This window comes from Colletotrichum abscissum (genome assembly GCF_030869225.1).
Source record: "Colletotrichum abscissum strain IMI 504890 chromosome Unknown Scaffold_82.1, whole genome shotgun sequence".
NCBI lineage: Eukaryota > Fungi > Ascomycota > Sordariomycetes > Glomerellales > Glomerellaceae > Colletotrichum > Colletotrichum abscissum.
Genome location: NW_026850528.1, coordinates 1 through 27,508, shown reverse-complemented (window position 1 = coordinate 27,508; position 27,508 = coordinate 1). Strand labels below are relative to the sequence as shown.

Genomic DNA, 27,508 nt, shown 5'->3' with positions numbered 1-27,508 from the left:
GTCGCGGGCGGCGGACATGCCGATATGCCGATATTCTTTTACACGAGTAGAGTTTGATTGTCTACAGAGTATCGAAACATATTTTGTGCTTTGTACTATGTGTACGGACTATCCATACGGTGCTAAGGTGGGGTATAGGGGAATACGACACGCGAGGTGGGAAAACTCGAACGGTGTGTGCCTGCTTTTAGGGGCCGAACGGGTGGCTTTCGAACCGTCCTCGCATAGTCTGGATAGTCTGGATAGTCTGGATAGTCTGGATAAATCTGGATAGTCTGCATTAAATGGCTTGATCAACGATGACGGCGGCGGCGTATATGCAGGTCCCTGGCTATGTCGAGTGCACAAAAAACCGGTGCTCCACTACCGGTCCGTATTTCTTCGCGCAGCCGCGTCATGCCAACTCTGGAATAGGGGCAGAAGAGGACTTGGCGAGAATTTGTTCACCAAGCACGATAGCCCTGCCAGTGAGCTGCCAAACCTCCTGATTCCCCACAGATCATTGGCAATTGCTTGTCTCATTGGATACGATAGCAAAGGCAACTGAGCATAATCAAGAGTGAAAGTTGACAAACCTCTTCCAGGCTCTCCCAACCTCGCTGTTTGAGTTTCAGCTTGCAAGGACTGCCACTCCCGCGCGAGTCCGCCAGCGGTTCGGACGGAATACGAGAGACATCAGACGAGGAACAGACAACCGCTGGCCGCCCGCCGTTGGCCGTTCCTCTGTGCACTATCCGCAGCCTCTGTGCGCTAGAGGCGCTGGCTAATCTGCGCACTAAAGTATAACCGCCCTGTCATCGAGCTGGTCAGGGCAGTTCCTGGGAATGACAAAACCGTTGGCTTTGTCTCTCTTCTTGTCGTCGCCGTTCCGATAACCTTCCGAGAAAGGGTCGAGAAGCGACGGGCGAAAGGTAGAGACAGAGAGATAGGTAAGTATGCGAGCTTCAGGTATGAGTTACGGCGATACTTGGGAGTGTGTGCTACAGACCGAGACTCAGCGTAGCACCAGTTCAGATAGTGATAGTGATAATGGCTTGACAGAACATGGAAAAAGGAAGGTGACTGATAACCACGTCGGCTACCCAGCCTAAAGTGAGTTGTGCCGTTGCAATGGTTGGCGCACGATAGTAAGGATACAGATACACACACAGTAATAAGGTACTCCGTAAAGAGGGCAAAAGGCAAGCCACAACGTTTCGCCACCAAAAGTGCCGCTGCAGGCTTTATGAGTTCTTGAATCTCAGCCAATGCCGTGACGTCAAATTGCTTTTCTGTCCACTTCTTTTCTGACCGTCGACATTCGACAATTCGACAGGCCGAGCACAACATCACGCTCAGTCCGTCCCATCACCCATCCCAACCTATTACATCCCGGCGGCCGTGTTGTAAACTTGTGGGACCATCTCCTGACTCGCTTGGCAGCTGTGTTCTCCTTATTGCAGTCTTCCCGAAAATTCTTTTTCTTCTTCGCCTGTGCTTTCTCGCATGCCCGCCGCATGGACGCAAAATAAGGGGTCCTGTGGTTTTCCCTTACTGTGAACCCAAGCAACGCAGCCCCAGGGCCAGAACCACATGCTGCGGTTTTGCGGGTTGCTGACACGAGAGAGAAATATGCAATGCAATGCATTCTCCATTCAATGGGCCATGCTCGCCGCCGCCGACGACGGTCGACCAGCCCCTCGCAGCTCGCTCGCCCAAGACATGCAGAATAAACGGCTTCAAACGCTTGGAAATCGGGAGGCCACTCGAGCTGACATCTGTTGGCGCCCAGCGTATGTCGACACCTCGACACCTGTCGAAGCTACTGAAGCTTTCTCTCGGCGGCTGAGGACCATGGACACACCACGCCCGACACAAGCCAAATGATCCCTGAAGGATCCCAGGATCGATTGGGTTCCCGGGAAAACACCCATGTCGGCCAGAAATCCTGCAAAAGTTCGACTTTTTTCAACTCTTTGCGGCTCCACCCTTGCTTGGCCCGGGTTCCGCTTCCCAACTTCTGTTGCTTGCCAGTGCGAGCTCAGTCCAGCCCGCGGACACGGCCGTGGCAGAGCAAGGAGAGAATGGTCGTCGTTGATACTGAGATATACGTACCTTTACACACGCGAAAGGGGGCTGCCGTCCGAACTATTCTATGAGAACAATGGACGGACAGTGGGACAAAGAAAACCCCAACGTCCTTCCTAGCCTCTAGGTCTAACAGTGCAGTCAGTGCCTCCATACTCTGGAGGTCGTGCGTGGTCGTCTATCCTCGTCTATCCGTAGCTGGGTAGACTCCAGGGCTCCTCCAAGTTCCCGACCGGGAAGATCTGCGTTGCTGGCTCCAGCCCACCCGCGGTGGCCGGGCCCATGGGCTGGTGAGGATATTCTTAGGATCCAATCGGCCACCCTCCGCAACCCTGCCCGCGAAGCCGAAGACACCACCGAGAGGTCACCGCTATGATGCAGACATGAGTAAACTTCGAGCTCGTATCCTAGAATGGTGGGCTCCGCAGGCGGCGGGCATGACGGATTCTGATGACCCTTTTTCGTGAGGCGATGCCCAGCAGCCGGGCGGGTCTAGTCTGCCTCTCTCTCCATGTATCCTCCCACCCCTTACCACCACCACCACACACGCCCGTGGACCATGGACACGCCCAGAAGAGGCAAGCAAGCAAGCAAGTGCTGTGCTGTTCAAAGATTTCCGGCTCCATAGTAAAGTCCATCTATCCCGTAGTCCCTTCTCCCCTCCCCATCTCTGACGTACGTTGCTTCTGCATTTCCTGCCTAGCTCTCGTTCTTGCTCTGGTGTGTGTATTTTGTGGGAAAGGGAAACGGCTCTACTATCGTTCAACCATCTTTCCCATCTTTCGTCTCTCGCTCAAACCCCCAAACTGGCATCACTCGCTTTCTGCCAGTCCATGATTGCTGTTACATTTTGTTTACTTTTGTTAACCTTTTTCTGATAAGTATTGTTGTTGATCTCTGGCGTCTTCCACTGCTTGATATCGCAAGCCCGCGCCTACCCACCCTCGCTTCGAGGACGCACCTCCCAGGCGTCCTCCATCAGAACATCACAGACCAAACCGCCCAACATGTGGTTCGGAAGGCTAAAGGCGCTCCTACTACTGGGCGTCTTGTCTCATAATGTTAATGGTCTCAAGTATGAAGAAAAGTACGCCGACTACAACCTCAACACAAATAAGGATGCGACAGATCCTATCCTATACGATGGAAAGTGGGAGAACCACAAGTTCACAGAGTCGCCAGAGAACTGGCGATTTCCGTTTTACACAATCATGCTCGACAGATTTGTAAACGGTGACCCGGAAAACGACAGCGCCAACGGAACAGTTCTCGAGCAGGATATCACAGGCACACAACTGAGATGGGGTGGTGATATCGCCGGTCTCGTCGACACACTGGACTACCTGCAAGGAATGGGCATCAAGGGAATCTATTTTGGAGGATCTATGCTCATCAACGCGCCATGGAATTACGATTCTTACTCACCGTTAGATCACACGCTGTTGGATTTCCACTTTGGCAACCTCACAGAATGGCAAGCCGCTGTTCAGGAGGTCCACGACCGCGGAATGGTAAGTTGAATGATTCTGGCAAGTATCTCTATGATTATGCGACTGACTTGCGCGCAAGTACATCGTTTTCGACAACACGATGGCCACCTTGGGAGACTTGATCGGCTACAAGGATTACCTCAACTCCTCGGCGCCCTTCGAACCTCATGAAATGGATGTCATCTACAAGACTGATCGCCAATACCTCGACTGGACGTTCCCTACCAAGTACAACGAGACTTGCGAGCATTTCCCCCGTCTCTACCTCGAGGAGGGTAAGGAAGTTGGCCAGGAGATCTACGACATGTTTGGCGGCTGCTACGATGGTGACTTCGATCAGGTATGCTTTGGACCGTTCTGGAAATCTTGAGTTTGGGATATTGTACTGACCTTTTCTGCGAACAGTTCGGTGACACTGAGGCTTTCGGCGTTTACCCCGATTACCGACGTCAATTGACCAAATTCGCTTCCGTCCAAGACAGATTGAGAGAATGGGTCCCGGCCGTGAACCAAAAGCTGGCGCATTTCTCATGCATCATGATCCAGCAGTTGGATATCGACGGATTCCGATTTGATAAAGCTCTTCAGGTTACGGTCGATGCCCAGGGTCTTTTCTCCAAGAAGATTCGTGAGTGCGCTCGCGATCTCGGCAAGGATAACTTCTTCCTGCCCGGTGAGATTACAGGTGGTAACACCATGGGTTCCATCTACATTGGTCGCGGAAGAACCCCCGAGCAGTGGTTCAAGGACGTCAACACTGCCTACAACACCACCAACGAGACGGCCAAGGACATGGATATTTTCCTGCGCGACGAGGGCCACCAGGCTCTGGACTCTGCTGCCTTCCACTACTCTTTCTACCGTTTCTTGGTCATTTTCTTGGGTATGGACGGTACTGGTGTCGCCGGCTACGATGTGCCCAGTAACTTTGTCGAGGCTTGGAACGAGGTCCTCCGATCCAACGACATGATTAACGCCAACACCGGCAAGGTCGACCCCCGCCACATGTTCGGTGCCATGAACCAGGATACCTTCCGTTGGCCCGCCATCGAAGTCGGCCATGAGCGCAGTTTGATGGGTCTTTTCGTCACGACTCTTCACTTGCCCGGTATTCCCATGCTTACGTGGGGTGAGGAGCAGGCGTTCTACGTCCTCGACAACACGGCGCAGAATTACATGTTCGGTCGTCAACCTTTGGCCTCTGCTCCCGCCTGGCAACAGCACGGTTGCTACTCCATGAAGGCAACTCTTTACTACCAAATGCCCCTCTCAAAGGCACGCGAGGGATGCCGCGATGACACTGTCTCCTGGGATCACCGCGACCCCAGTCACCCCATCAGAAACATCCTGAAGCACATGTACCACCTGAGAACCGTCTACCCCGTTCTTCAGGACGGTATGTGGCTCGAGCAGCTTTCCAACAAGACCGAGGAGCTCTACTACCCTGGTAACTCCGGAATGGCCACTGTTACTGGTCTTTTCAGTGTCATGCGCTACCAGCTCGGTGTCCAGGACCTCGGCGATGACCTCGTCCCCGTCTGGTTCATCTACCACAACAGGAACGTCACCACCACGTACACTTTTGACTGCTCGAAGAAGGACGACGCGATCATCTCTCCCTTCACCTCTGGCACCACGGTCAAGAACCTGTTCTTCCCTCATCAGACGACGAAGCTCGAGGACTCGCCCGTGAAGCTCACCTACGCGGGTAACACGGGCTACAATGGTTGCTTCAAGAACATTACCATGGCTCCTTTCGAGTTCCGCGCCTACGTTCCCGAGGCCGACTTCAAGCCTCCCCCGGTCGCCATCACCAAGTTCGTTCCCGGACATGACGCCCGCATCGAGTCCACCGAGCCTTCAAACACTGTGCCCATCGAGCTTCAATTCTCGGTCAAGATGGACTGCGACAGCGTGACAAAGTCCATTACCTTCAAGTCTCACACCGACGACAACAGCGTTCCCACGATTGACTCCAGCTCTGTCAACTGCACAGACATCTCCGAGACGATTTCTGAGTGGACCGGTGCCTTGGCCTCATCCTTCTCCTGGAAGGCCAACCTGCTGAACGTCAAGCACGGCGTGCACCAGGTGGTTGTCACCAACTCCTCGACCGCCACCGGCAACTCGACAATTGCTGCCACCGACCGCTTCTTATTCCGCATCGGCGCGCAGGACAACGCCATTGTCTTCCCTCACACTGCAAACTACTCTAGCAACCTGCTGACAAAGGCCGATGACGGTACGATCACGATCAAGCACACCTCCGCTGGAGCCAGCAAGTTCCGCTACTCCACCAATTTCGAGTCGTCTTGGAGCGACTGGGCCGACTACGAGACTTCCACCAAGGTCGTCAAGCAGTCCTGGAACGGTACCAAGGCCCAGGAATGGGAGGGCGAACACGTAATCGTTCAGTACTACAGCAAGCTCCTCGGCTCCAGCGCGTACAAGGTGCACGCCGATATTGACTACGACATCCCCCGTCGCATCCCGCACATGTTCGCCGTGGGCAAGTTCAACCAGTTCGGCTACGACAGCGGTCTGCTCAAGAACATGAAGCACCAGAGCGAGTCAGAGTGGACGTGGCATTACATGGACGAGTGGCCAAACTACTTCAAGATGAGCATTTGGGGCATGAACCCGGACAAGATGCCCGATCAGTCTTTTGTCTACGGTGACGTCGACGGAGACAACGTCGTTGAGCGTCTCCCCCCTTCGTCCTTGTACGAGAACGCCGTCAACATCACTGGCCACCCTCCTACGCCGTACCTTGCTTACAAGGTCGTCCTCAACGATGCCACTTTCCAGTACCAGCTCATCCCCCAGGGAAACATGTGGATCCAGTTCTTCCTCTGGCTGTTCCTCTTCATCGTCCCCGTCCTCACCGGTCTCGCCGCCGTCCAGGCCTTCAAGCGCTCCTTCTACAAGGTTAAGTTCAACGAGCACGGTGTCCACGACCAGTCTAAGTTCAACATGATGATCCAAAAGACCCGCAATGTCTTCATGGGCGCCGCCGGTGCGATCCCCCTCAGCATGCGCAGCTCGACCGACCTCGTCACCGCCGCCGCCGCCGCTACCGCAGGCAACAAGCGCAAGACGGTGCTGATCGCGACGATGGAGTACAACATTGACGACTGGAACCTCAAGATCAAGATTGGTGGTCTGGGTGTCATGGCCCAGTTGATGGGTAAGGCCCTCAAGCACCAGAACCTCGTGTGGGTTGTTCCCTGTGTCGGTGATATCGAGTACCCCATCGATCAGATTGCGCCGAGCATGTACGTCAAGATCATGGACCAGGAGTACGAGATTAAGGTGCAGTACCACATTGTGGACAACATCACCTACGTTCTGCTCGATGCGCCTGTCTTCAGGAAGCAGACCAAGTCTGAGCCTTACCCCCCGCGTATGGACGACTTGGAGTCTGCTATCTACTACTCTGCGTGGTAAGTTTTCGTGATGATCTTCCTCCCGCCTAGACGACTGTATGCTAACACGCCTTGAAGGAACCAATGTATCGCCGAGACTTGCAACCGTTTCCCCGTCGACATGTACCACATCAACGATTATCACGGTTCCATCGCTCCTCTCTACTTATTGCCCAAGACCATTCCCGTTGCCCTTTCGCTTCACAACGCCGAGTTCCAGGGTCTCTGGCCCATGCGTACCCCCGAGGAGAGCGCCGAAGTGTGCAAGGCTTACAACTTGGATATCGACATTGTCAAGAAATACGTCCAATACGGTTCAGGTAAGACAATACGCTCCATCAGAAAACTCCACGTCCAGCTGCTGACAACTATCTAGTCTTCAACCTTCTTCACGCCGGTGCCTCGTATCTACGCGTCCACCAGAACGGATTCGGTGCTGTCGGTGTCTCCCGCAAATACGGTGATCGTTCCTTCGCTCGTTATCCCATTTTCTGGGGTCTCAACAAGGTCGGCCAGCTGCCTAACCCCGATCCTACCGATACCGCCGACTGGGATAAGAACGACTTCATGAACCAGCCCAAGATCGAGGTCGACCCCGCCTACGAGGCCGGCCGTGGTGAGTTGAGACGCCAGGCCCAGGAGTGGGCTGGCCTCAACGTGGACCCTGAAGCCGAGCTCTTCGTCTTCGTCGGACGTTGGTCCCTGCAAAAGGGTGTCGACCTCATCGCAGATATCTTCCCCTGGGTTCTCGATAACTACCCCAAGGCTCAGCTCATCACTATTGGCCCCATGATTGATCTTTACGGACGTTTCGCTGCTCTCAAGCTTGCCAAGCTCATGGAACTCTACCCCGGACGTGTCTTCTCTAAGCCCGAATTCACTGCTCTCCCGCCTTACATCTTCAGCGGTGCCGAGTTTGCCCTGATCCCCTCCAGAGATGAGCCTTTCGGTTTGGTCGCTGTCGAGTTCGGCAGGAAGGGTGCCTTGGGTGTCGGTGCCCGCGTCGGTGGTCTCGGTCAAATGCCCGGTTGGTGGTACACGGTCGAATCGACCAAGGCCGCCCATCTTACGAAGCAGTTCAAGCACGCCATCAAGGATGCTCTCGCCACGGATACCAAGACCAGAGCCATGATGCGTGCCTGGTCCGCCAAGCAACGTTTCCCCGTCGCCGAGTGGCTCGAGAAGCTCGAGAAGCTTCAGCAGGGTTGTATCAGCGCTCACGCCAAGTACGGTAAGAAGGGTCTCAAGAAGGGCAATGTCCTCGTCAAGAAGACCCGTCCCGGTTCCATTCAAGAGCCTCTCCGCGGTGAAGTCGAGCTCGTCGACCGATCCCCCGCGTGGATGCGCCAGGTTTCCGACTACGATGATGATGGCACTACTCTCCACACTGGTCGCACTACTCCCGCCGGCATGCAGACTCCCGTTGGCATGCAGACTCCCATGATGTACACCAGCACTCCCGGATCGCCTTCCATGTCACCGTCTCCCGCTTATGTCGACTCCCCGTACGGCTCTCGCGCCAACTCTCCTGGGCCTTTCGGCAGACAGATGGAACATGGTCGCAACATCTCCGATACTCACAGCCGCAACTTCTCTCTTCCCGGACAGGCTGGCCAGGATGGAGTCCACAGCCGTAATGTTTCTGGCTTCTCCATGGCCGACACTCTGCCTCTCCCGCCCCCGGGCGGCGGTCTGGGCATGCAGCAGGACAACTCTTCGAGAGCCTCCATGCTTAGTGTCGAGGATGTCGTTGGTGACAGACATGATTACAAGCTTCAGCAGGTCGATCCCTTCTTCACTGACTCTAAGGGTGAATTCTACGAGCACTTTGAGGAAAAGCTCAAGGCCCTCAACGCCGGCAACTCCATCTCTGAGCTCTGCATTGAGGACTACCTCATCAAGTCCGAGAAGGAATGGTTCGATATGTACCTCGACGCCAGACTGGGTCGCTCCGCGTCCCCCTCATCGGCCAGAGGACAATCTAGATCCAGAGCCTCCTCGCCCAACGCTTCCCGCCTGAGTCTCGGCATGTTCAAGAACAAGTCCTCTTCCAAGTTGAGCTTGCCTCTCGAGCGTGGTCGCGCCAGAAAGTCCGGATTGATGAATAGCATGGCCGCCGATGACCCGAACGGTGCCTACGACAGCAGGACACCCCCCGACTCGCCCGGCTCTTACAACGCGCAATTCGATCTCCCCGAGGACTATGTCGCGCCCACGGGCGTCAGGAAGTGGCTCCAGTATCGCGTCGGCGATTGGCCCGTCTACGCGATGCTCCTGGCCCTTAACCAGGTCATCGCCACCAATTCCTACCAGGTGACCCTTCTCACCGGTGAAGTTGGCCAGACCGCCGAGAAGCTCTACATCATCGCCACCATCTACCTCGTCTCGTCCGTCTTCTGGTACGTCCTATCGCGCACCATGCCTCTGCTCTACCCGCTCTCGGCACCCTACGCCGTCTACGGTATCGCCTTCCTCGTCCTCGGTTGCTCTCCCTTCGCTGGCGACAACAACACAATGGTCTGGCTTCAGAACGCCGCCACTGGTCTTTACGCCTTTGCTTCGTCCTCCGGATCGCTCGCCTTCGCCTTCAACTTCGGTACCGATGGTGGTTCCACCGTTCCCAAGTGGATCCAGCGTCTTGCCATCATCCAAGGTCTCACCCAGATCTACACTCTCGGTCTTTGGGCCTGGGGTAGCTTGGTCTCCGAGGCCGAAGCCAACAGTGTCGCCAAGCCCACTCTCGCCGGCAAGCCCGCTCTCCTGGGCATCTGCCTTCCCGTCGCCATCCTCCTCTGGGCCATCGGCGCTATCCTCTACCTCGGCCTGCCCGACTTCTACCGCCAGACCCCCGGCCCCATCCCCCAGCTCTGGAAGACACTCATGAAGCGTAAGACCATTGCCTGGTACCTCATGGCCGTCTGCATCCAGAACTACTTCCTCAGCACCCTCTTCGGACGTAACTGGTTCTTCCTCTTCGCGTCCCAGCACGTGCCCGTCTGGAGCATGGTCATCCTCGCCCTCTTCTTCTTCATCATCGTCTGGGCCGTTGTCCTCTGGGGCCTGGCCAAGGCCAGCGAGAGCCACCCCTGGTTGTTCCCCATGTTCGCCGTCGGTCTCGGCGCCCCGCGCTGGGCCCAGATCTGGTGGGGTACCTCCCGCATCGGTCTCTGGATGCCGTGGGCCGGAAGCGCCGTCGCCGGTGCCGTCCTCAGCCGTGTTCTCTGGCTGTGGCTCGGCGTCCTCGACGGTCTCCAGGGTGCGGGTATCGGTATGATTCTCATGCTGACGCTTACCCGTGTGCACGTCGCGGCGGCCTGTGTCGCCGCTCAGGTTCTGGGTTCCATCTTTACTATGTTGGCTCGCGCCACCGCGCCTAATAACGTCGGTCCGGGTCCTGTTTTCCCTGATATTAGCGAAGGATTGGGCATCGCGTTTGCCAACGCCTGGTTCTGGGTTGTGCTTTTGCTCAACCTGTTTATTTGCATTGGTTACTTCAAGTTCTTCAGAAAGGAGCAAGTTAGCAAGCCTTAAAAAGAAATAGGCTATGAAATGTTTGGGTTAGATAAGGATAGAATTTTCTTTCATTTTTCTTGAGTAGACATGAACCTCAGTAATGACCAAACTACTATGTTAATAGAGTTAATGACTTGTTATCCTATTGTCGCCATTAAACCCTTCCGTAATAAGTTCCTCGCACGCTGCGCTGGAGGGCATCGAAGCAGGCGCTCAATCTTGACTATCGCGATTTCCTTGCGAAATACCATACGGCCCGACGGCGTCAATTGCTGGTAAGCCGATGAAGGCAAAGACATAAGCCCCGCCGATTGGTAACAGTCATCAACGGCATCCGCGCCGCCCGGCTGACCGTGCCGGAGGGCCGACTATTATTTGCAAGGGTAGGCTTGGTCCGCACGGAAACGCCAACAGTCTTTTGACAACACGGCCTTCCACTTGCACGAGTAGCATGATCATTGCCGCAAACGTGCCGGATCATCGGTGCTTTCAGTGGCTCTCTCATCTAGAGCAATATATGTTAGAAGCTTAAGCTTCCAAAAACACAGGCGCTGTAGGCGACCAAATCTCGTATCGAGTCATGCTAACCCACTGTACTACATGGTGTAATTTGACACCCGCTCAGATGATAGTAGCTCTGGAGACTACTGACTCGTTTCCACATCTCGCACAATGTCGAAGCTATATCAATACACTCTCGGTCTCTTCTGCCCCAGGAGACTTTTGGGCTATTGAAGGCTTGAAGCTAAATTCCAACAACTCTATCCGTATTGAGAGCTTATTCTTGCGGCCATCGAAAGTCAGAATGAAGTTATCGCTCCTAGCTGCAATCGCGGCGGTCGCCATCACCTCTACGGAGGCATGCGCCAAGTACAAGACTTGCTGGTAAGTAGATTGCATCACCCCTACAAATCTTCCAAGTGCCCTTTGCTGACTTTGTACTACAAAAAGGTGCGAGAGAAGCAACTTCATGTACGAGGGCAGACTGCAGGACAACATCCCCTGGGACGAAGACACCGTCAAGGCTTGCGTGGACCCCGGAAAAGTAGGATACTATGGGCAGAACTTTAAAGAGTGCCACCGATACAAGAAGTCGTTCTTCGCCTTCATTCCCTCCAAGGCCATTAACAACTGCGATTGGACCAAGGTGAGTTGACACGATGATCTTGGAGGAGACAAAGTCACTGATCAATGCCACACAGAAATGCCAATCGGTTGGTGCTACGACCGGATACTGCCGCGAGAAGATTTAGATACCCCGAAGTTTGAGATAGCCATACGATATTTAATGTTTACTGCAAATGAAACTCTTAAGCATATTGGTTTTCCAGTGCAACTTTCACACAGCCTACAGGCCGGTCAGGGATGGCCCAGATCGAGGTTGCGGGTCAACAGCCATAAAGATTTATCGCACCTGCGTGCTGTAATAGGGACAAAGATGTTGGTCACTCATATAACAACATGGACATTTGGTTCTACTAGGTACTTTGAGAACTCCAAAAGATCGACAATGCTCAATTCTGCACCTTCGTTACTACTCTGAATGACTGCAGTGCGTCAAAGCTACCGTGGAGCTCATCGGCGACGGTTTAGGCTTCCCTCCAGAGTCCTAGATAAAAGCCACACCTATAGATCGAAAGGTCTTCTTTCGCAACTTTTTCATCACTCATCGAAAGATACGAGAAAGACTCCGCAACCGGCACTACGCGGACTCGGCCTACGAATCAGTAGGAGGGACAGGCATAACCCCCTTGAGCTTCTCCCCGCCAAAGACAGGCATCTCCGCCGCAGTAAGCACAACAAACAGCCTCGCCACCTCTGTCTCGCTCACATTTCTCCACCCGTGCATCGTGCCCCTCTGCACATATACATCTCCCTTCTTGAGGATAGCCGTCTCCCCGCTGTCCAGCACGAGCTCCAGTTCCCCCTCGACAAGCACGCCCGTGTCCAGGGTTTCGGTCCGATGCATCGGCGCGCCGGATCCACCGGGGAGGAAGTCAACGACGCGGGCGGCGAGGCCTCCGGGGATGTCGATGCCGATTTCGAGGGGCGGCTTCAAGGTAAGGTGGGTCTTGTAAGCGTTCAGATCGGCGTCTTCGGGGAGCGGAGCGGGGAGAGAGGGGGAGGTGTAGGCCAGGTAGAGGTCTGTTCCCGGGACGGATGCTTTGGGGAGTTCGGGGGCGAGGTCGGTGGTGAGGATTGCTTGGCCTGCGGCATTGTGAGTTGTGACTATGCGCCGGGGTGCCGGGAGGGGTTTGTATGGTGTTTGACTGGACATTTTGAGAACCACGAGTAAGATCGCAGGCTTGAAGGTTTGGTCAACAGTGAGATGAAACTGGGATATGATCGTCTAGATGGAAGTCTGAGTCTTGCCAGAAAGCGTCATGTCAGCTTGCTTATATACCTAGATAAGTAGGTTGATTTATTGCTTACTGGTCTTCATCACTGACGATTGTTCAGAAAACAACGTAATTGGTCGACCGAGGAATACTTTGAAAAGACCGAGGCACCGTCGGAAAACATGCCTGAAGCGAACCCCTCAATCCAGGATCGATACACCATCTTGCAGAATCTCCGGCCGAAACTAGCGACGGAACTACATCTCATTCGTTATTGAGATTCCCAAGGATCGCTTCTCATCCTCTTCTGCAAGCAAAGTACGCGGAGGATCTATGCGGAGAAACTCGATTCGTCGCGTGTGCCCGACGAGGTGGTTGAAACGGCCGGAGATGGGATGGGGGGGCGTCAGCTTACCTCGTGGCAAAGATCACTTCGCATTTTGGAGGTCGAGAAGAGCTTAGATGATGGGCAGCGGGAAAGATTACGTGGTTCTGATCAGAGGAAAACAAAGCGCTTGCAATTGTGCAGAGCATAATCATGCGTTTAAGTTTATTTTCACCTTAGCCCTGCTATTCCGCCACTATCTCTCCGAGATGCAAATCGTGGCCCCCTATGAATAGCTAGCGATCAAATCTACGGCATGTAGCATTGAACAGCTTGATGTCAGTCTACACTGGGGCGCTTCCAACCGTAGCCGCCGGATTGCTCCTGCTCTGTAGAGCGGGAACGCGAGCCTACACGCCGGGATGCAAGGTACGAGGACCAGTTGGGAGATATCTTGGAAGGCAAAGTCTCTGCGAAAGTCTTTCATAGGCTAGATTAAGTTCTGAGAAGGTACTTCTCAAGTTCCTCAACTCACGAGGCACTTTGAACTAGGAAGATAGGCCCATAGTCTCAACTGTAGCCTGTTTACATGCCTGCGAACGTGCCAGACGCGCTTACATCCAATCCTCAAGCCTTTCTAGCACATTAGAAACGCATTGAGGAACCCTATATACCACAATGAACCCCAGGCCTCCTCGCCCGAACGCGGCAGAGAGCTACCGGGAGAGTTGCGACAACTGCGCCAAATATAAAGTACACTGCGGAAAGGAGCAACTATGGTGTCAACGATGCATCTGACGGGGCCAAGCCGGCAGCTATAGTCTATCACAACGGATAAAAAAGCGGACATACTATGCGGCAGGTTCCGAACCTGGAGGACGCAATGCAACTCTGTCACTCACTAATAATGAAACCACTGCTCTCCATACGCCAGGTGACGGCGGCCTGGGTTCGTGTACTGATATTGTGGGGTTGTTGACCAGAACGCAGCGCCGAGTTCTTGACACCCGAAAACGCAAGCCCGTCGTAGATTTCGGGGAAAGAAGAATCCCGAGGACCCTCGCGAGATGAGATGGCTCTTGGAGAATAGAACCAGTCTTGCGCCGAATGGGTGGGAGGCTTTACTTGGGGGCGAAGAGAATACCGTTGCCTATCGTATCTCGGGGGCGAATCATTTCACGATGTTGAAGAGAGGCCGGAATGCAGGTCTGATCGCTGAGTTTCATGCCAGAGCTTTTGTCGAGTTGAGTGAGTAAAATGTAGACTTAACGGTTTCCGCTTTTTGTCACCCTGCTTGGGAATTCGTTGCGTCACAGAAATCTACGAAACCTAACTCTCTCAACCCGTCATCCGTCTATGAGCCTACAGAGGATTTGATGTTTTAATAGCATGGACCGAAACAAGATGAAAATATGATCAAACACTTTGCTTTTGTAGCTATTTGTACTGGGGATAGAGGCAGCTGTGCCCCTGATCTTGTACTTCATCAAATATCAACTTGAACACCACCCCGGCCTTGTCTTTTTATCTCCTCGCCTCCTTTTCCTACTTCAACAAGTGGCCACCAGCAACAACACCCTCAGGCTTCTTCCAATGCACCGGCACCCCGCCCCAACTCTCCTCAGCATACTGCTGCTGCACCTTCTTGCACGTCCTCAAACCCCACTCCGTAACACCCACCATGGCACAGCTCTCGAACATGAAGGCGCAGCTGCCCTCGCCCACTTTAGCAGGCTTCAACTCAGCGTTCCTCGCACCCTCTCCACTCTCGGCGTCCGGGCCGTGGCCAGACATGGTATTATGCAGACTTGCGCCTCCAGGGACGAACCCACCCTTGCCGCCGCGCTTGGCGTCGTAGCCGCCCGTGATGAGACCCATGAACTCGGACATTGTGTTGCGGTGGTAGTAGGGGGGACGGAAGGTATCTTCGGCGACGAGCCAGCGCGGGGGGAAGATTACGAAATCGGCAATGGCGGTGCCGGGGACGCCGCTCGGGGCCGAGAGAACGGTGAAGATAGAGGGGTCCGGGTGGTCGTAGGAGATTGTGCCGATGGTGTTGAAACGGCCCAGGTCGTATTTGTACGGGTAGTAGTTGCCGTGCCAGGCGACCACGTCAAAGGGCGTGTGAGGCTGCGTGGCGGAAAAGTAGTCGTTGTTGAACTTGACCGTGATGGTGTAGTTATTATCCCCCTCGTGCGCCGTCGCGCCAAAGTCCTCGTCGAAGCAGGCGACGGGCACCTGGAAGTCGCGCGCGTTGGCGAGGCCGTTTGTGCCGATGGGCCCCAGCTCGGGGAGGGTGAAGTGGCCCTGGTAGAGCTCGAGGGCGTAGCCGCGGGCCGGGCCGGAGGGGAGGTGGACCTGGTATTTCACGCCGCGGGGGATGACGGCGATCTCGAGGGGCCGGACGAGGAGCCAGCCGTGTTCTGTGCGGATGTCGAGAGTACCCTCTTGCGGGACGATGAGGAGGTCGCCGTCGGCCGAGTAGAATGCCGCCTTGGAGTCCATGCTGCGGCCCGCGGCGTAGACGTACATGCCGATGCCTTGCTTCAGAGTCGGGTCGCCCGCGCCGGCGACGAGGCGCATGCCGGCGACAAAGTCCCATTCCTTGGACTCATCATGGTCAAAGGGGTCCCAACGGAGCTGATTGGGGATGTATTGGAGCGCGGAGGGCAGGGCACGGGTCTCTGGAGACGGAGCTGTTGTCGGGGCGTACGGGTGGTGGGCGCAGGAGGGGAGGATGCGGTAGAGCCAGGCTTGTTTGCTGTCGTGGCGTGGTGCCGTGAAGGAGGTTCCGGAGAGCTTTTCGGCGTAGAGGCCGTGGGGGGCCTTTTGTGGGGCGTTTTGGCCGATGGGAAGGGAGTCGGGGACGGCTTCGGATCTGGGGAGGAGGAGAAGGTGGAGATGTTAGCATATTCCGGGGGAGAGATTGTGGGAGAGACAGGGATGGACGGTAAACCAAGACGGGGAATTGGGAAAGTGAGGTTGTAAACGTACTCTAGATGTGAGTCGAAGCCGACCTGGTAGCGGTACTTCTCCTTGAAATCAAACGTTGTGACGGGCATTGCTACGGGTTTTTGTTTGAGTGTTTGAGAGGGCAAGGCTATGAAGATGGACGAAGTCGCAAGATTTGGTGATGTTGATGGTCTTGCGCAAAAGGCTGATTGATGAAGGAGATAAGAAATTATGATACACCAATGTTGCCTTCGAGGATACACGACGTTCAAATATCACTGCCGTCCTCCCCGCCTCCTCCCCCGCGGACCTTTTCTGGATGACGTTTGGGTGAAATGCCATCCAATTCCTCGCAAAGCCGGGCGGGCAGCTTGTCTGCGCCGGTATCATATTCCGCGTTTGTGTGAGAGGGAAAGGTGCGGCAAGACGCGGCGTCTGCCGATGTTAGCCGGGGTCCGTGCTCTGCTCCCTATGAACCTTGGACCTCTCAATTCCGATTTCCGACAAGCTTAGGTACTCAGGATACCTTGGGCACCGTCAGATGTGCTTTTGAAGGAAGATACCCCCGGCCGTTGGTTCCGCTTAATCGTGCGATTCTCAAGAGCTTGCATCGGAGGCCAAGTGGTTTGAGCATTGCCGAGGATGGTTCACATCCTCGCTGAAGAGGATATTACATCAAGTGAGAGTTGGCCATCATCTTCCATGTTCAAAAGCATCCCATATAGAGACGTTGACGTAGTAACAACGTTAGTTGTGAAGCATAGCACTGCCATGTTAGTGCGCTATGAGATTACCCCGCCATCCGTACCCCGTGAACAAGTGAGGGGTCTCTCCCCTGATTGTTTGATGGGTTCTTCAGCATTATTGTCTTCATCTTTTGTCTGAAGAGTTCTTGATAATGATTCAAGCTCTAAGTCAACACTAGTCTACCACGGTACAAATCATTATCCAGTCAGGATCATACGGGCTTGCGGGCTTTCACATGGAATCCACGGTAAGCCGCTACGGAGCTGCGGCGTGCAGGACCCTTGCTCCCCGGAGAGTGGGTCACGATAGCTGCAGGCCAGCCGCAATGGACTGTCATTCATACCCACTCACTCGAACTACACACTTCTCTCGACTGAGCGTCGTTTTCATTCCAAACTCGGGTCTTGACAATATTCATACTCACTCATTATTCTCAAATTCAAATGGATGGACAAGTGGAAGGCCAACGAGTCAATTGAACTGGGTACCCAAGCTATCACCGCCAGACACCCCGCTCGATCGAGCGTGAACTTCATAACCCACCTAACTATACATCTCGAAGCATCAAGCTCCAGAGCAGAGACCCTTACCCATTGACAATCATCCGACGATATCTATCGCAATATCCCATTGCGCCAAGTCGCCTATTGAGCCAAAGCGAAGCAAGCAGTTTTACCAGGAAGTATTGGACATGATCCGAAGAAGCAGAGCCAGGGAAGTTTACTCCTCGCCCTCGTTCTTCTTGTTCTTCTTCTTCTTGCCACCGCCACCGCCGCCGATCTTCTCAATTGCGGGGTTCTTCTGGAGGTGAACAACCAGGCGCGTCCAGGACTCCTCCTTGTCCCATTCAAAGCCTGCCAGGTACGGGTTGTCGAGCTCATCGTCAGACTGAGCACCCTTGTTAGCAAAGGTCATACCACACGGGGCGTTGTGTACTTACTCTCTTCTTGTATGCCTTGTGGATGGCGTCCAGGGCATCCTTTATTGTTACTCCCTTGAGGTTGCGTGCTGTTACTTCCATACCGAGAGGGAAGTGCAGGTCAATCTTCTTGACTGGGGGCTTTGACAGGTGCAGCTTGAGGATTTCCTTGTCCTCAACTTGCGATGATGAAGTGTTAATCTTCCTGTTGAGGGTCAGCCTGTGTTATCCAATGTGTAGCGACAGTAACCACCGGAGTCCACGGTAGGCAACGTAGCTAACCATGTGTGCTGAATGAATGTCAACTTACCATCCTGTCCGTTGTGTTTCCGGTGCGAGCTCAAGCTCAATCTTTTGTTCCTCTGTTGTGTTGTTAGTCGTGTCCCGAAGTAGCCGAGTTCAAAGTCAAGTCAAGTGCGGGGTTGAGACAGTGACGTACCAAGGTCCTTGATGTTGTACACGCCAGGTGCAGCGGCCGAAGATTGGCGGCGAGTCTTGGACTCCTTGGGTGGTGATTGAGAGAGACCCTCGACAGCTGAGTCGACCTTGGTGAGCGGTTCCGTCATGATAGCAGTCGTTTTGTGTGAAGTGTTTGATCAAAGGTGATCGTGTTGTGTGTTGGAATCTGAATGGCATGTTAGCTAAGGGAGCTTTCCATGATGCCAATTCAAGCTGGAGCTCAAGCTCCAGCTCCAGCTCAAAAGCCTCAAGCTCCGAGGTCCAGGAACAGGAGCTCTTGTGCTTCTCTCAATGGATGACGATTAGGAAGGAAAGGGGTAAAGGGTAGCTACCTTTGTTGAACAGGTGATGTGTGGTTGTGAGATGGATGGTCGGAGGAGAAGTGGGATGAGGAGGGGATTAAGAAGGGCAGAGAGGGAGGGGGCAGGAGCGGAGGTAGATGAATGTCGATCCGGTCGGGCGCCTGACCTGGCGTGCGGCCTGAGGTAAGGAGAGGAGAAGGGAGACGAGGGAAAGTGAGGGGTCCGTCAAAAGTGAAGTATCGAGAAGAGGTATCTGATGTTACGATGTGCAGAGTGAGGCGCGGGAGGATACTTGGAGATGTACACTGGCTTGGGGGTGTACTCGTACGTATCAGACGAAAAAGTGGTGCTTGGGGTCTTGGGAGTGGTCGGTTTTGTCGGACCAGAGCTGGAGCTGAACAAGCCGTAGGTACTTCACTACCTCGCTAGGTACTTACTTACCTGACTGAGGAAAGAAGCAGCAAGCTCCCTGCATCGGCCTTGGAGTGGTAGCCATTCCATTGTCGATGCATTACGGTTTCGTCAGACCGGGCGGGGTAACTGCCCATCAATGGCGTCGCCAGACGATCGCGTGACATAGAAGCTCATGAGATGCGCGCAGGCCTGCGACTTGCTGCGAGGGAGGACGGCGAGGAACGGGCGGCAGGTGACGGGTGGTCCGGGCTGGGACCAGGCGCAGCGCAGGGACCAGGGGGCAGACCTGAGCTGACAGGGAAAGAGAGAACCACAACCCACAGGAGCTCCTTCTTTTTCCTCTCTCTGTGGCCCTGGATACCTTCCTCCGTGGGCTCATGTGAGGTTAACCTGGAAGGTACCACTTTCACGCCGAGGAAAGTACATGCAATCTTCTCTTGCCTTGCCTTAACTCTTCATAGAAACCCTCCGCTTGCTTCTTCTCTCATTGCCTTCACTCCTACTTCGAGGAAATGGTACCTAATTACCTGACTGTGTGAGCAAGATGGTCCGACTGCTTTGGTTGGCTGATTGTCCGAAACGGGCATGGCGCGGCCAAGGTCGAACAATCACTCGAGGGGACTTCCTGACAGATCGGCTTTAGTGCGGTCTCCGAAGTGCAAAGTCTGGGGTAAAAAGTCTGGGGAAAGGGCCAAAATAGAGAGCTTGAAGCTGCAGTCTGACGGTTCAGCGACGGTCGGGCCCACTTCTCCCGTCTCATCCTAAGCAAGCTACCTACCTACATGCAGCGATGAAGATGGGTGCCATCAGGAGCAGAGTGGGAGAGTGTGTGTGTGTGCGTGTGGAGGAATGCGTGGGAGGAGGGCATCTCGAGATCATCTTGATGCTTCTTTTTCGCAAGAGAGATTCTACGCAAGATCCCCAGCCTTGAAAGCAGGCACACATTCAGGGCCAGGAACAGGCGGAACAGGGACACAAGCGCAGCTCGGCGTTTGTACGGAGCACAGCAGCAGTAAGACCACCGTCTCCGACCCGTCGCTGCAAAAATGAGCCAAGCGAACCGGTTTCCCGTGGTGGGTCTCGCCGTTCAGTGTACGCAGTATGGATACGGTGGTACCACAAAACAGCCCATCCCTCACCTGATTCATCACCCCCCAACCTGCCGACACCAAGACAGCACGGCAGCAACCAGAACAGCATTCGAGAGTTAATTGGGAAAATGGTTCGCTAGTGACACCCAAGACAGCCATTGCCGATGGGCGATGACAGACGGCATCTGAGACGAGAGAGGTGATTTGCTGGTCTCGTGAATATGCTTCGATGGGGCTTCTGCTAGCAACGAATCGACGGCCTGCCCTCAATCGCCAGAGTTTGACCATTTCCTCACTGTGACACAGTGACACAGCTCACACCACCCTCTCCGTGCTTCGTCTTGGCCCCTTTGCTCCCCCTTCTCGAGGATCCCACCTTCAATATAAGCCATGCGGATCCCGACAGATTCTCTTTTCCCACTGACTTCTGGCATCATTTCTTCTCATTCACGGATTGCACGATGTCTGCGTTGATTCAGTGTTCTGTCCTGCTTCGAGCTTTTGTCCATCGTTGTTCTGTTTCCTTTCTCCAGAGCATCCCACCATGACCTGCTCCACGTCTTTCTCTTTCTATACCTGCTTTTCTCAATAGCCAACTCTGGCAAAGTCACAGACACATTGCGCGTATATCAACCCCAACTGCAGCTAGGCGAAGCAACAGTACAGTAGCAGCATGTCGTCACGTTCCCCACATTCTCGCGCCAGCTTAGCGTCTCACTTCGTCTCGTCTCGCATGCTTCACACGTCCATCCTCACGCCCGCATCGTTTCTGTCTCTCTTTCAGTTTCTCGCTCGCTCTCTCCATCGCACGTTTCCACGCCCTGCCGGCATTCCTCGTTCCCCGCTTTCGCTTCCGCCCGCCGTGAAGACCCCACAGTCCCAAGCGCGCTCAGCAAGACCATGTCCATCTCCGTACGCCCCCGTCACCTGTTCGATCAGAAACGCCGTCCTACGCCACTGTCCAGATATCGCTCGGAACAGCAATTTGAATTCCATCGCCAATGTGAAAAGACCCAAACGTACTGCACTGCACTATTTGACTACTTCGCGACCTCGCCTTCGGATGATCCGGTGAGTATGGAAGATTCCCCTCCGCTGATGATTCAGTTGGACCATCCGCCGTCCCGAAGACGTCGACAACCCCGAGCATGATGCGAGCATGAACCAGATCCACTAGCGGCACGGCAAACCCACAACGCCAATTACGGATGTCCCGGCCATCTCTCCTCCACCTAGGTACTTTACCTTACGGATAGTCGCCAGCCCGTTCCAGTCCGCTCCGATCCGCATTAGTGATCACCGGCCACCTCACTCGTCGCCCTCCCGGCGTTCCCCGTTTGAAGAAGATACGGACAACGTTTGAGATGAGCAGGTGTGAAAAGGATGAATGAGAGTGTATGTGAAGAAAATTGGCTCCTTGTAATTACTTTACTTACGGACATGCGGCAGGTCGAAGCAGGATGAGCATGGTGGTTGCAGCCTTTGTATCTAAGCTCTAGACAACATGCGCCGACCCTTCGGAATTCGACTATGAGACACCTTCCCCAATCCAGACAACTACATCGAAACCTCGACATCGCCAAGCGACGAGTCGCCCTTTATATATAAACGACAGGCGACATGAGAAGACGACATGAAAAGAATGTATCGCGTGGATATAAATGGTTGGAGACGATGCACGAACTCTGACGGACGTATTGCTCAAAGCTTGAGTTTGGAACCGCGGAGAAAAAGTGCATAGGGCTTGATGAGCGGAGGGACACATGAGCAGATGGATTGGAAAGATGGAGCTTGGAGTGCTTGGGTCCCGCCGTTCAGAGCCGGGGAGCCAGCGCCTGTGCTTGAACCGATAACAAGTCTTATCTTATCACAACCGAACCATCGAATGGAACCCCGCCATCTCCCTTATCGTATCTTAGTCATCAGTGACTCCGACCTGGTGCCCCTCGTATCCCTCTATTGCCAAGTGAGCATTACATCCGTGCCGTCCAGTGTCCCAACTCCTGCCACGGAACCCCGCCCCGGGCGTTTGCTTTGCTTGACGTGAACTTTGTCCCCGAACAACACTCGCTGCAACCAATCACTTTCTCCCTTGGCTGCCACCACCGTCCGCAACCACCCATTCGCACTTTTCCTGCGCTCCGTCTCTGGGTCCCACCTACGGATCAGGTCCGCCATCTCATATCGGACCGCATTCGGCCACCCACCAGTCGTTGCCATGTCATTTGTTACCGTGGCGGCAGCGACCCTGCCCAGTGTTCCCTTGGACTTCAAGGGCAACCGTGACAGGATCTTGGAGTCCATTCGCATCGCCAAGGCTCAGGGTGCTACGCTCAGAACTGGCCCAGAGTTGGAGATTCCTGGCTATGGCTGTCTTGACCATCACCTTGAAGGTACTTACAATCAAACCTTGGCGAGCGTTGCGAGAAGTTACCTATAGGGATAAGCATGGGCTAATAGCCCGCCAGGTGATACCTTCCTCCACAGTTGGGAAGTCCTCGCTGAGATCATCAGCGATCCCATATGTAAGGATATGCTGATTGATCTTGGTATGGGATGCCGCCATCGCAACGTCCGTTATAATTGCCGCGTTCTCTGCACGTACAAGCACATCTATCTCATCAGGCCAAAGGTAAGCTTTCCCTCTCAACCCTCCTTTTTGGGAACCCCTGGACTCACACCAACAAGCAAAGCCTGGCCAACGATGGCCTTTACCGCGAAGCACGGCACTTCACGGCATGGACGAAGCTCCGGGAGGTCGAGACCTACTATCTAGAGGCCGTGGCCGCCGCGGTCACCGGGCAAAAGACGGTTCCCATTGGTGACTTGATCCTCAGTACGCTCGACACTGCCGTGAGTTGTGAAACTTGCGAGGAAATGTTCTCGCCCCTCAACCCGTCGACGTTTCTCGGCCTCAATGGCGCCGAAATCATCCTGAACAGCAGTGCCAGTCATGCCGAGCTGCGAAAGCTAAAGACACGACTCGATCTGATCTCGAACTCGACGCGGAAACTTGGTGGTATCTATGTATATGCCAACGCGACTGGCGTCGATGGTGAGGCGCGCATGCTGGTATCTATTCACCGACTGGCCGACATGTTCCAGTAGCTGACTCGGAGTCCAGTTTGACGGATCAAGCATGGTGCTCGCCAATGGCAAGGTCTTTGCACAATCCTCCCAATTCTCTCTGAAGCCGGTTGAAGTCATCACCGCCACAATTTCTGTGGAAGAAGTCAGAAGCTACCGCTCCAGTATCTCTCGAAACGTGCAGGCTGCTGCCCAACCCGACTTCCCCAGAGTCGACTGTGATTTGCGTCTGACGAGGCCCGCCGATGAAGTGTACCTTTTAGATCACCTGCAGATTGCAAAGGAAATCGAGCTTAAGATCCTCGACCCCATGGAAGAAATTGCACTGGCGCAAGCGGTCTTCCTCTGGCAGTACCTCTGCCGCACAAACTCCCCTGGCTACTTCCTCGCCTTGAGTGGAGGTCTGGACTCCTCGACGGTCGCGCTCTTCGTCTACAGCATGGCTAAACTCGTGCTTCAGTCCATTGAGGCCGGGGAGATGTCGACGTTGGATGATTTGAGACGCATCACTGGCGACGAGACGTTCATGCCTGAGACACCACAGGAAGTTGTATCGCGCCTGCTGCACTCGTGCTACATGGGAACTGTCAATTCTGGAGATGATACTCGGACAAGAGCCCGCCGCCTCGCAGAGGTACTCGGGGCTTACCACTCCGACATCTCAATCGATGAGGCGGTCCAAGCTCATGAGGCGATCATTGAGAAGACACTCAACTTCAAACCTCGTTATGGTGTCGAAGGTGGTAGTCCCGCCGAAAATGTGAGTAGCCTCCCGGCAAGATGGGTGTGAAGATGTCCGAGGTTCTGACAGTGGATCTAGCTTGCGCGCCAAAACATTCAGGCGAGAAACCGCCTCGTTGTTCAGTACGAGCTGGCACAGCTATCAACAACTGCAAGGCAACTCCCAAGAGCCGGCGCAGCGCTTCTTGTCTTGGGAAGTGGCAATGTCGACGAGAACCTGCGTGGCTACTACACCAAATAGTAAGCCTCAAACCCCACGCGCATGTGCATACGGCACATTAAGCTTACCAATGCCAGCGACGCATCGTCCGCAGATATCGCGCCACTAGGAAGTATCTCCAAAACGGACGCCAAGAACTTCCAAGTTTGGGCCAGGGATCAGTGGGACTTGCCCATAATGTCCGAATTCCTCGAGGCTACGCCGTCAGCCGAGCTTCTTCCTCTCTCTGCCGGAGTCCAAGATGACGAGGCAGACACAGAGATGGGTCTGACCTACAGGTGAGGACACCAGACGTCTCCAGTCATGGATTCAAAAACACTGACCATTTTCCCAGCGAACTCTCCGAATTCGGTATCTTGAGAAAAGTACACAAGCTCGGCCCGTGGTCAACGTACCTCCGGCTCCTCGGAGACTGGAAGGAGAGGCCCGGTTACGGTCCCCGCGAGATTGGCGAGCGCGTCAAGAGGTTCTTCCGCTTCTACTCGATGAACCGCCACAAGGCTGTCATCCTTACGCCCTCGCCGCATCTCTCGGCGTACAACCCCGACGACAACCGCCACGACCTCCGTCCGTTCTTGTACGTCGTCAACTGGCCGTGGCAGTTTTCCAAGATTGATGCGCATGTCGAGGAGCTTGAGAAGAAGATTGCGGATAGGGCGAGGCCGGCGGACGTCCAGTACGACGCGCTCGACTAGGAGACGAGACGCGAGTTGCTGGATGATGCTCATAGACGGATGGCGGGCTGAGAAAGTGAGGTTTGGTAGATTACCGTGGAACAACGAACCCCCAAGCAGGTTAACCAGAAGAAGAAAACATCGATTCTACAAGTTACTCACTCAATCACGTTAGAGTTCGTGACACAGGCGGGTGCCTTATCGCTTTCCTTAGGGGTTCCAAGCTGTGAAGGCGAGACTAGATGCCTCGCCTGGAACTGATGAGAGGCAAGGATGGATTTAGCCCTGTTATTTTGTGTCATCTGCATCATCGACTCTAGTCTAGGGATTGCGCTTCAATGGGCCATTTGTTCTACGAAACCCCAAGTCAAGCAACCACTTGACCGCCCGATTACATTTAGCCAGGCCTTGATACATTGATGACTGAGACTCGTTGCATTAAGTATGTCTACATGTGATGACTACGATTTGCAATACCACCCGTACCGCCGATTCATCGTCATCATCTTCAAGCCCAACGCGAGTATTCGCGCTGGGGAAGAGGCCTTCCTACCTCATCTCAACATCGTCGTAGTCATGCATCACTTCCGTGATCTAGCTCTTCAAGTCCTCGCAGGAGTCAGCGTGCATCTAGCCCTTCTTGGTCTTTCCGCCAGATGCAGTTACCGGCTCCCCGACACCAGCAGCATTGTCCTTCACGTCATCCCCTGACGCCAAAACCTCTGTCTTCCGCGGGAGAATAGTAACCAGCATAGGCCACCATGGCTCAGAGCCCTCATCCGTACTCCATGTAAAGACAGACACCCCAAGTTGAGCATCATAGCAATACACCAATTGTAACTCCTCATTGATAGCTTCACCCATATCCGCATGGCCAATGAGATCGGTCATTCGAAATTTCGCAAGCGGACCGATTTCGCGCGCCCCAACCGCGAGATGCGCCGTCCATCCGCCACACGATTTGCCAGACAAAATATACCGACGGGTATGGACCCAGTCATTGATTCGAAGATTACCGGGACACTTTTTGAACGTGATACAACCGGATTGGGGTTGAACGTTGTCTTCCGAGATGATGAGGCCTTTTTGCAGGACTTGCTTGAGATCCTTGGTTTTGATATACAGTATAGCCTCCCATTCTACTTTCGAAAGATCCGTCTGTCCTGAATCTGATAGATAGGTGAACACGATATCGGAATGAACATCTTTGGTGGCGTTTTCTGTCGTGATCTTGCGCGGCTGGCGGTTGCGCGGCTGGCGGCTGAAGATGGCACCCATAGTGATGGAGAAGGGCGAGTCTTTTGTAGTGGGTTCGTCGTACTGCAATGCTTGTATTGTGTTGATCTGAGACAGATGCATGGAGTTGATGTAGATGGAAGATGCGTGGTCAAGCGTCGCCCTGAAGATAACTCAGTAGAAGACAGAAACGAGAGAGGTCGGAAGCCAGGCCTGACCTTCCTATGAAGAAGGGAAAGTTCGCACGGCAGAGTTCGTCCTTCCTACTTGCTAGATATTGTTTAATTAGGCAGTAGCCCCCCGGGTAGATACCACTTCGTGTACACAATGCAATGTTCATGGTGACCTGACGGCAAGTGCGCCCCTACCTCTTCTATCTTAGCCTGTTATGCTTGCAGAGCGGTCTTTCTTGGATAGAGCAGCGATTCCAACAGAGATCTCAAAGACTAGAGGAAGCCCATCACTAGCGATAAAAGAGAGAAGAAGAAGGGGAACTTTGGCATACATAGGGACAACTGGTGAAACGAAGGAGTACTAAACCAGCAGACTGGCCCCTTAAGGGCACAACTCCCATGAAGCGGCAGAATAGGCCCCTGTCCAGAATACCCCCTTTGCCGGCAAGGATTGTTGTAGTCTTGAGAGAAACTTGCAAAGCCACGCAAAAATGAGACTTTAGTTGACTTGACAAGGCCGGCTGACCATAGTCCTTACAGGCGTGTCCCTCGCTATCAAAGGGGTCGCGTATATAGGAGCTTGCCTAACATGAAGGTGTTTTGTTTCTTTTGGTCGTCCTGACTACCTTGAGGCGTTAATACACTTTTGGGGAATCTTGTTTCCTATGTCCTCCACACATTTATTAATCAGGCACTGCTCACTGGACCTGAAGCAGCCATCCATCGCCCTCCTTGCCCAGCGCACTGACGCCGCCCCAGAAGACGAGACTCTTTCCATCCGCTGCGTCTGCGCCAAAGTATCCACGTGGTCCGGGATGCGCCTTTCCCTCCGTCTTGACTTCCTCTGTCGGAATGAGCTCTACCTCTGCCCAGCTGAACTCGCCAGAATCAACACGAGGCAGCTTGTCACGGATCGCATCCTTCACAGCGGCCGCACTGAAGCCGTGAGTGGGGAGCTGAAGGGCCCAAATATCAGTGTAGAAGTCCTTTTCGGCTGAAGTGCTGTTCGTGCCAAACATATAGACGAGGTAGTGTCTGCCAAGACCAGTGTCTACTGGCACGAGTGCGCCGCCTTCGCGTGGGCGGGGACCCGGAGTGAGTGGGTTGGTAGGGAAGTTGATGGTCTTCCATTGAAGAGCGTCGGGCTTCTCGCGGTCCTCGGCGTTTGACTTGAGGTCCATGTAGTGGATAGCACCGCTCATGTTAGAGTCAGCCCCGATGGTATAAAGAACATTATCCACGAACGTGGCCGCGAGAGGAGGCTGAGGAGAAGGCGGCAACGCTGTCCAGGCGAGAGTGTCAAAGTTGTACATCCACGTCTCGGTAGATGCTTC

General features: G+C 54.2%; 7 protein-coding genes across 7 annotated transcripts; 3 read left to right on the top strand and 4 right to left on the bottom strand.

Annotated features, from left to right (window-relative positions):
* Positions 1-3,074: 3,074 nt before the first annotated feature.
* Positions 3,075-10,513, top strand: CABS01_16111 (alpha-1,3-glucan synthase; the record flags this gene model as incomplete). Its single annotated transcript, XM_060549443.1, has 5 exons — positions 3,075-3,578; positions 3,637-3,897; positions 3,963-7,000; positions 7,061-7,302; positions 7,359-10,513. The coding sequence occupies 5 exons, from the start codon at positions 3,075-3,077 to the stop codon at positions 10,511-10,513; spliced, it is 7,200 nt and encodes a 2,399-aa protein (XP_060390165.1).
* Positions 10,514-11,300: 787 nt separating this feature from the next.
* Positions 11,301-11,748, top strand: CABS01_16110 (uncharacterized protein; the record flags this gene model as incomplete). Its single annotated transcript, XM_060549442.1, has 3 exons — positions 11,301-11,380; positions 11,447-11,642; positions 11,698-11,748. 3 exons carry the CDS (start codon positions 11,301-11,303, stop codon positions 11,746-11,748), a joined length of 327 nt encoding a protein of 108 aa, XP_060390164.1.
* A 464-nt stretch (positions 11,749-12,212) lies between these two features.
* Positions 12,213-12,773, bottom strand: CABS01_16109 (cupin; the record flags this gene model as incomplete). Its single annotated transcript, XM_060549441.1, has 1 exon — positions 12,213-12,773. One exon carries the CDS (start codon positions 12,771-12,773, stop codon positions 12,213-12,215), a length of 561 nt encoding a protein of 186 aa, XP_060390163.1.
* Positions 12,774-14,704: 1,931 nt separating this feature from the next.
* Positions 14,705-16,221, bottom strand: CABS01_16108 (homogentisate 1,2-dioxygenase; the record flags this gene model as incomplete). Its single annotated transcript, XM_060549440.1, has 2 exons — positions 14,705-16,037; positions 16,154-16,221. 2 exons carry the CDS (start codon positions 16,219-16,221, stop codon positions 14,705-14,707), a joined length of 1,401 nt encoding a protein of 466 aa, XP_060390162.1.
* Positions 16,222-17,578: 1,357 nt separating this feature from the next.
* Positions 17,579-18,343, bottom strand: CABS01_16107 (uncharacterized protein; the record flags this gene model as incomplete). The annotated part of the gene is made up of 4 exons (XM_060549439.1): positions 17,579-17,746; positions 17,799-17,982; positions 18,088-18,139; positions 18,217-18,343. The coding sequence occupies 4 exons, from the start codon at positions 18,341-18,343 to the stop codon at positions 17,579-17,581; spliced, it is 531 nt and encodes a 176-aa protein (XP_060390161.1).
* A 3,918-nt stretch (positions 18,344-22,261) lies between these two features.
* Positions 22,262-24,786, top strand: CABS01_16106 (glutamine-dependent NAD(+) synthetase; the record flags this gene model as incomplete). Its single annotated transcript, XM_060549438.1, has 7 exons — positions 22,262-22,436; positions 22,512-22,675; positions 22,732-23,115; positions 23,168-23,890; positions 23,951-24,111; positions 24,169-24,369; positions 24,426-24,786. The coding sequence occupies 7 exons, from the start codon at positions 22,262-22,264 to the stop codon at positions 24,784-24,786; spliced, it is 2,169 nt and encodes a 722-aa protein (XP_060390160.1).
* A 609-nt stretch (positions 24,787-25,395) lies between these two features.
* On the bottom strand, positions 25,396-27,487 carry CABS01_16105 (kelch domain-containing protein; the record flags this gene model as incomplete). Its single annotated transcript, XM_060549437.1, has 2 exons — positions 25,396-26,164; positions 26,877-27,487. 2 exons carry the CDS (start codon positions 27,485-27,487, stop codon positions 25,396-25,398), a joined length of 1,380 nt encoding a protein of 459 aa, XP_060390159.1.
* Between the last annotated feature and the right edge of the window lie 21 nt (positions 27,488-27,508).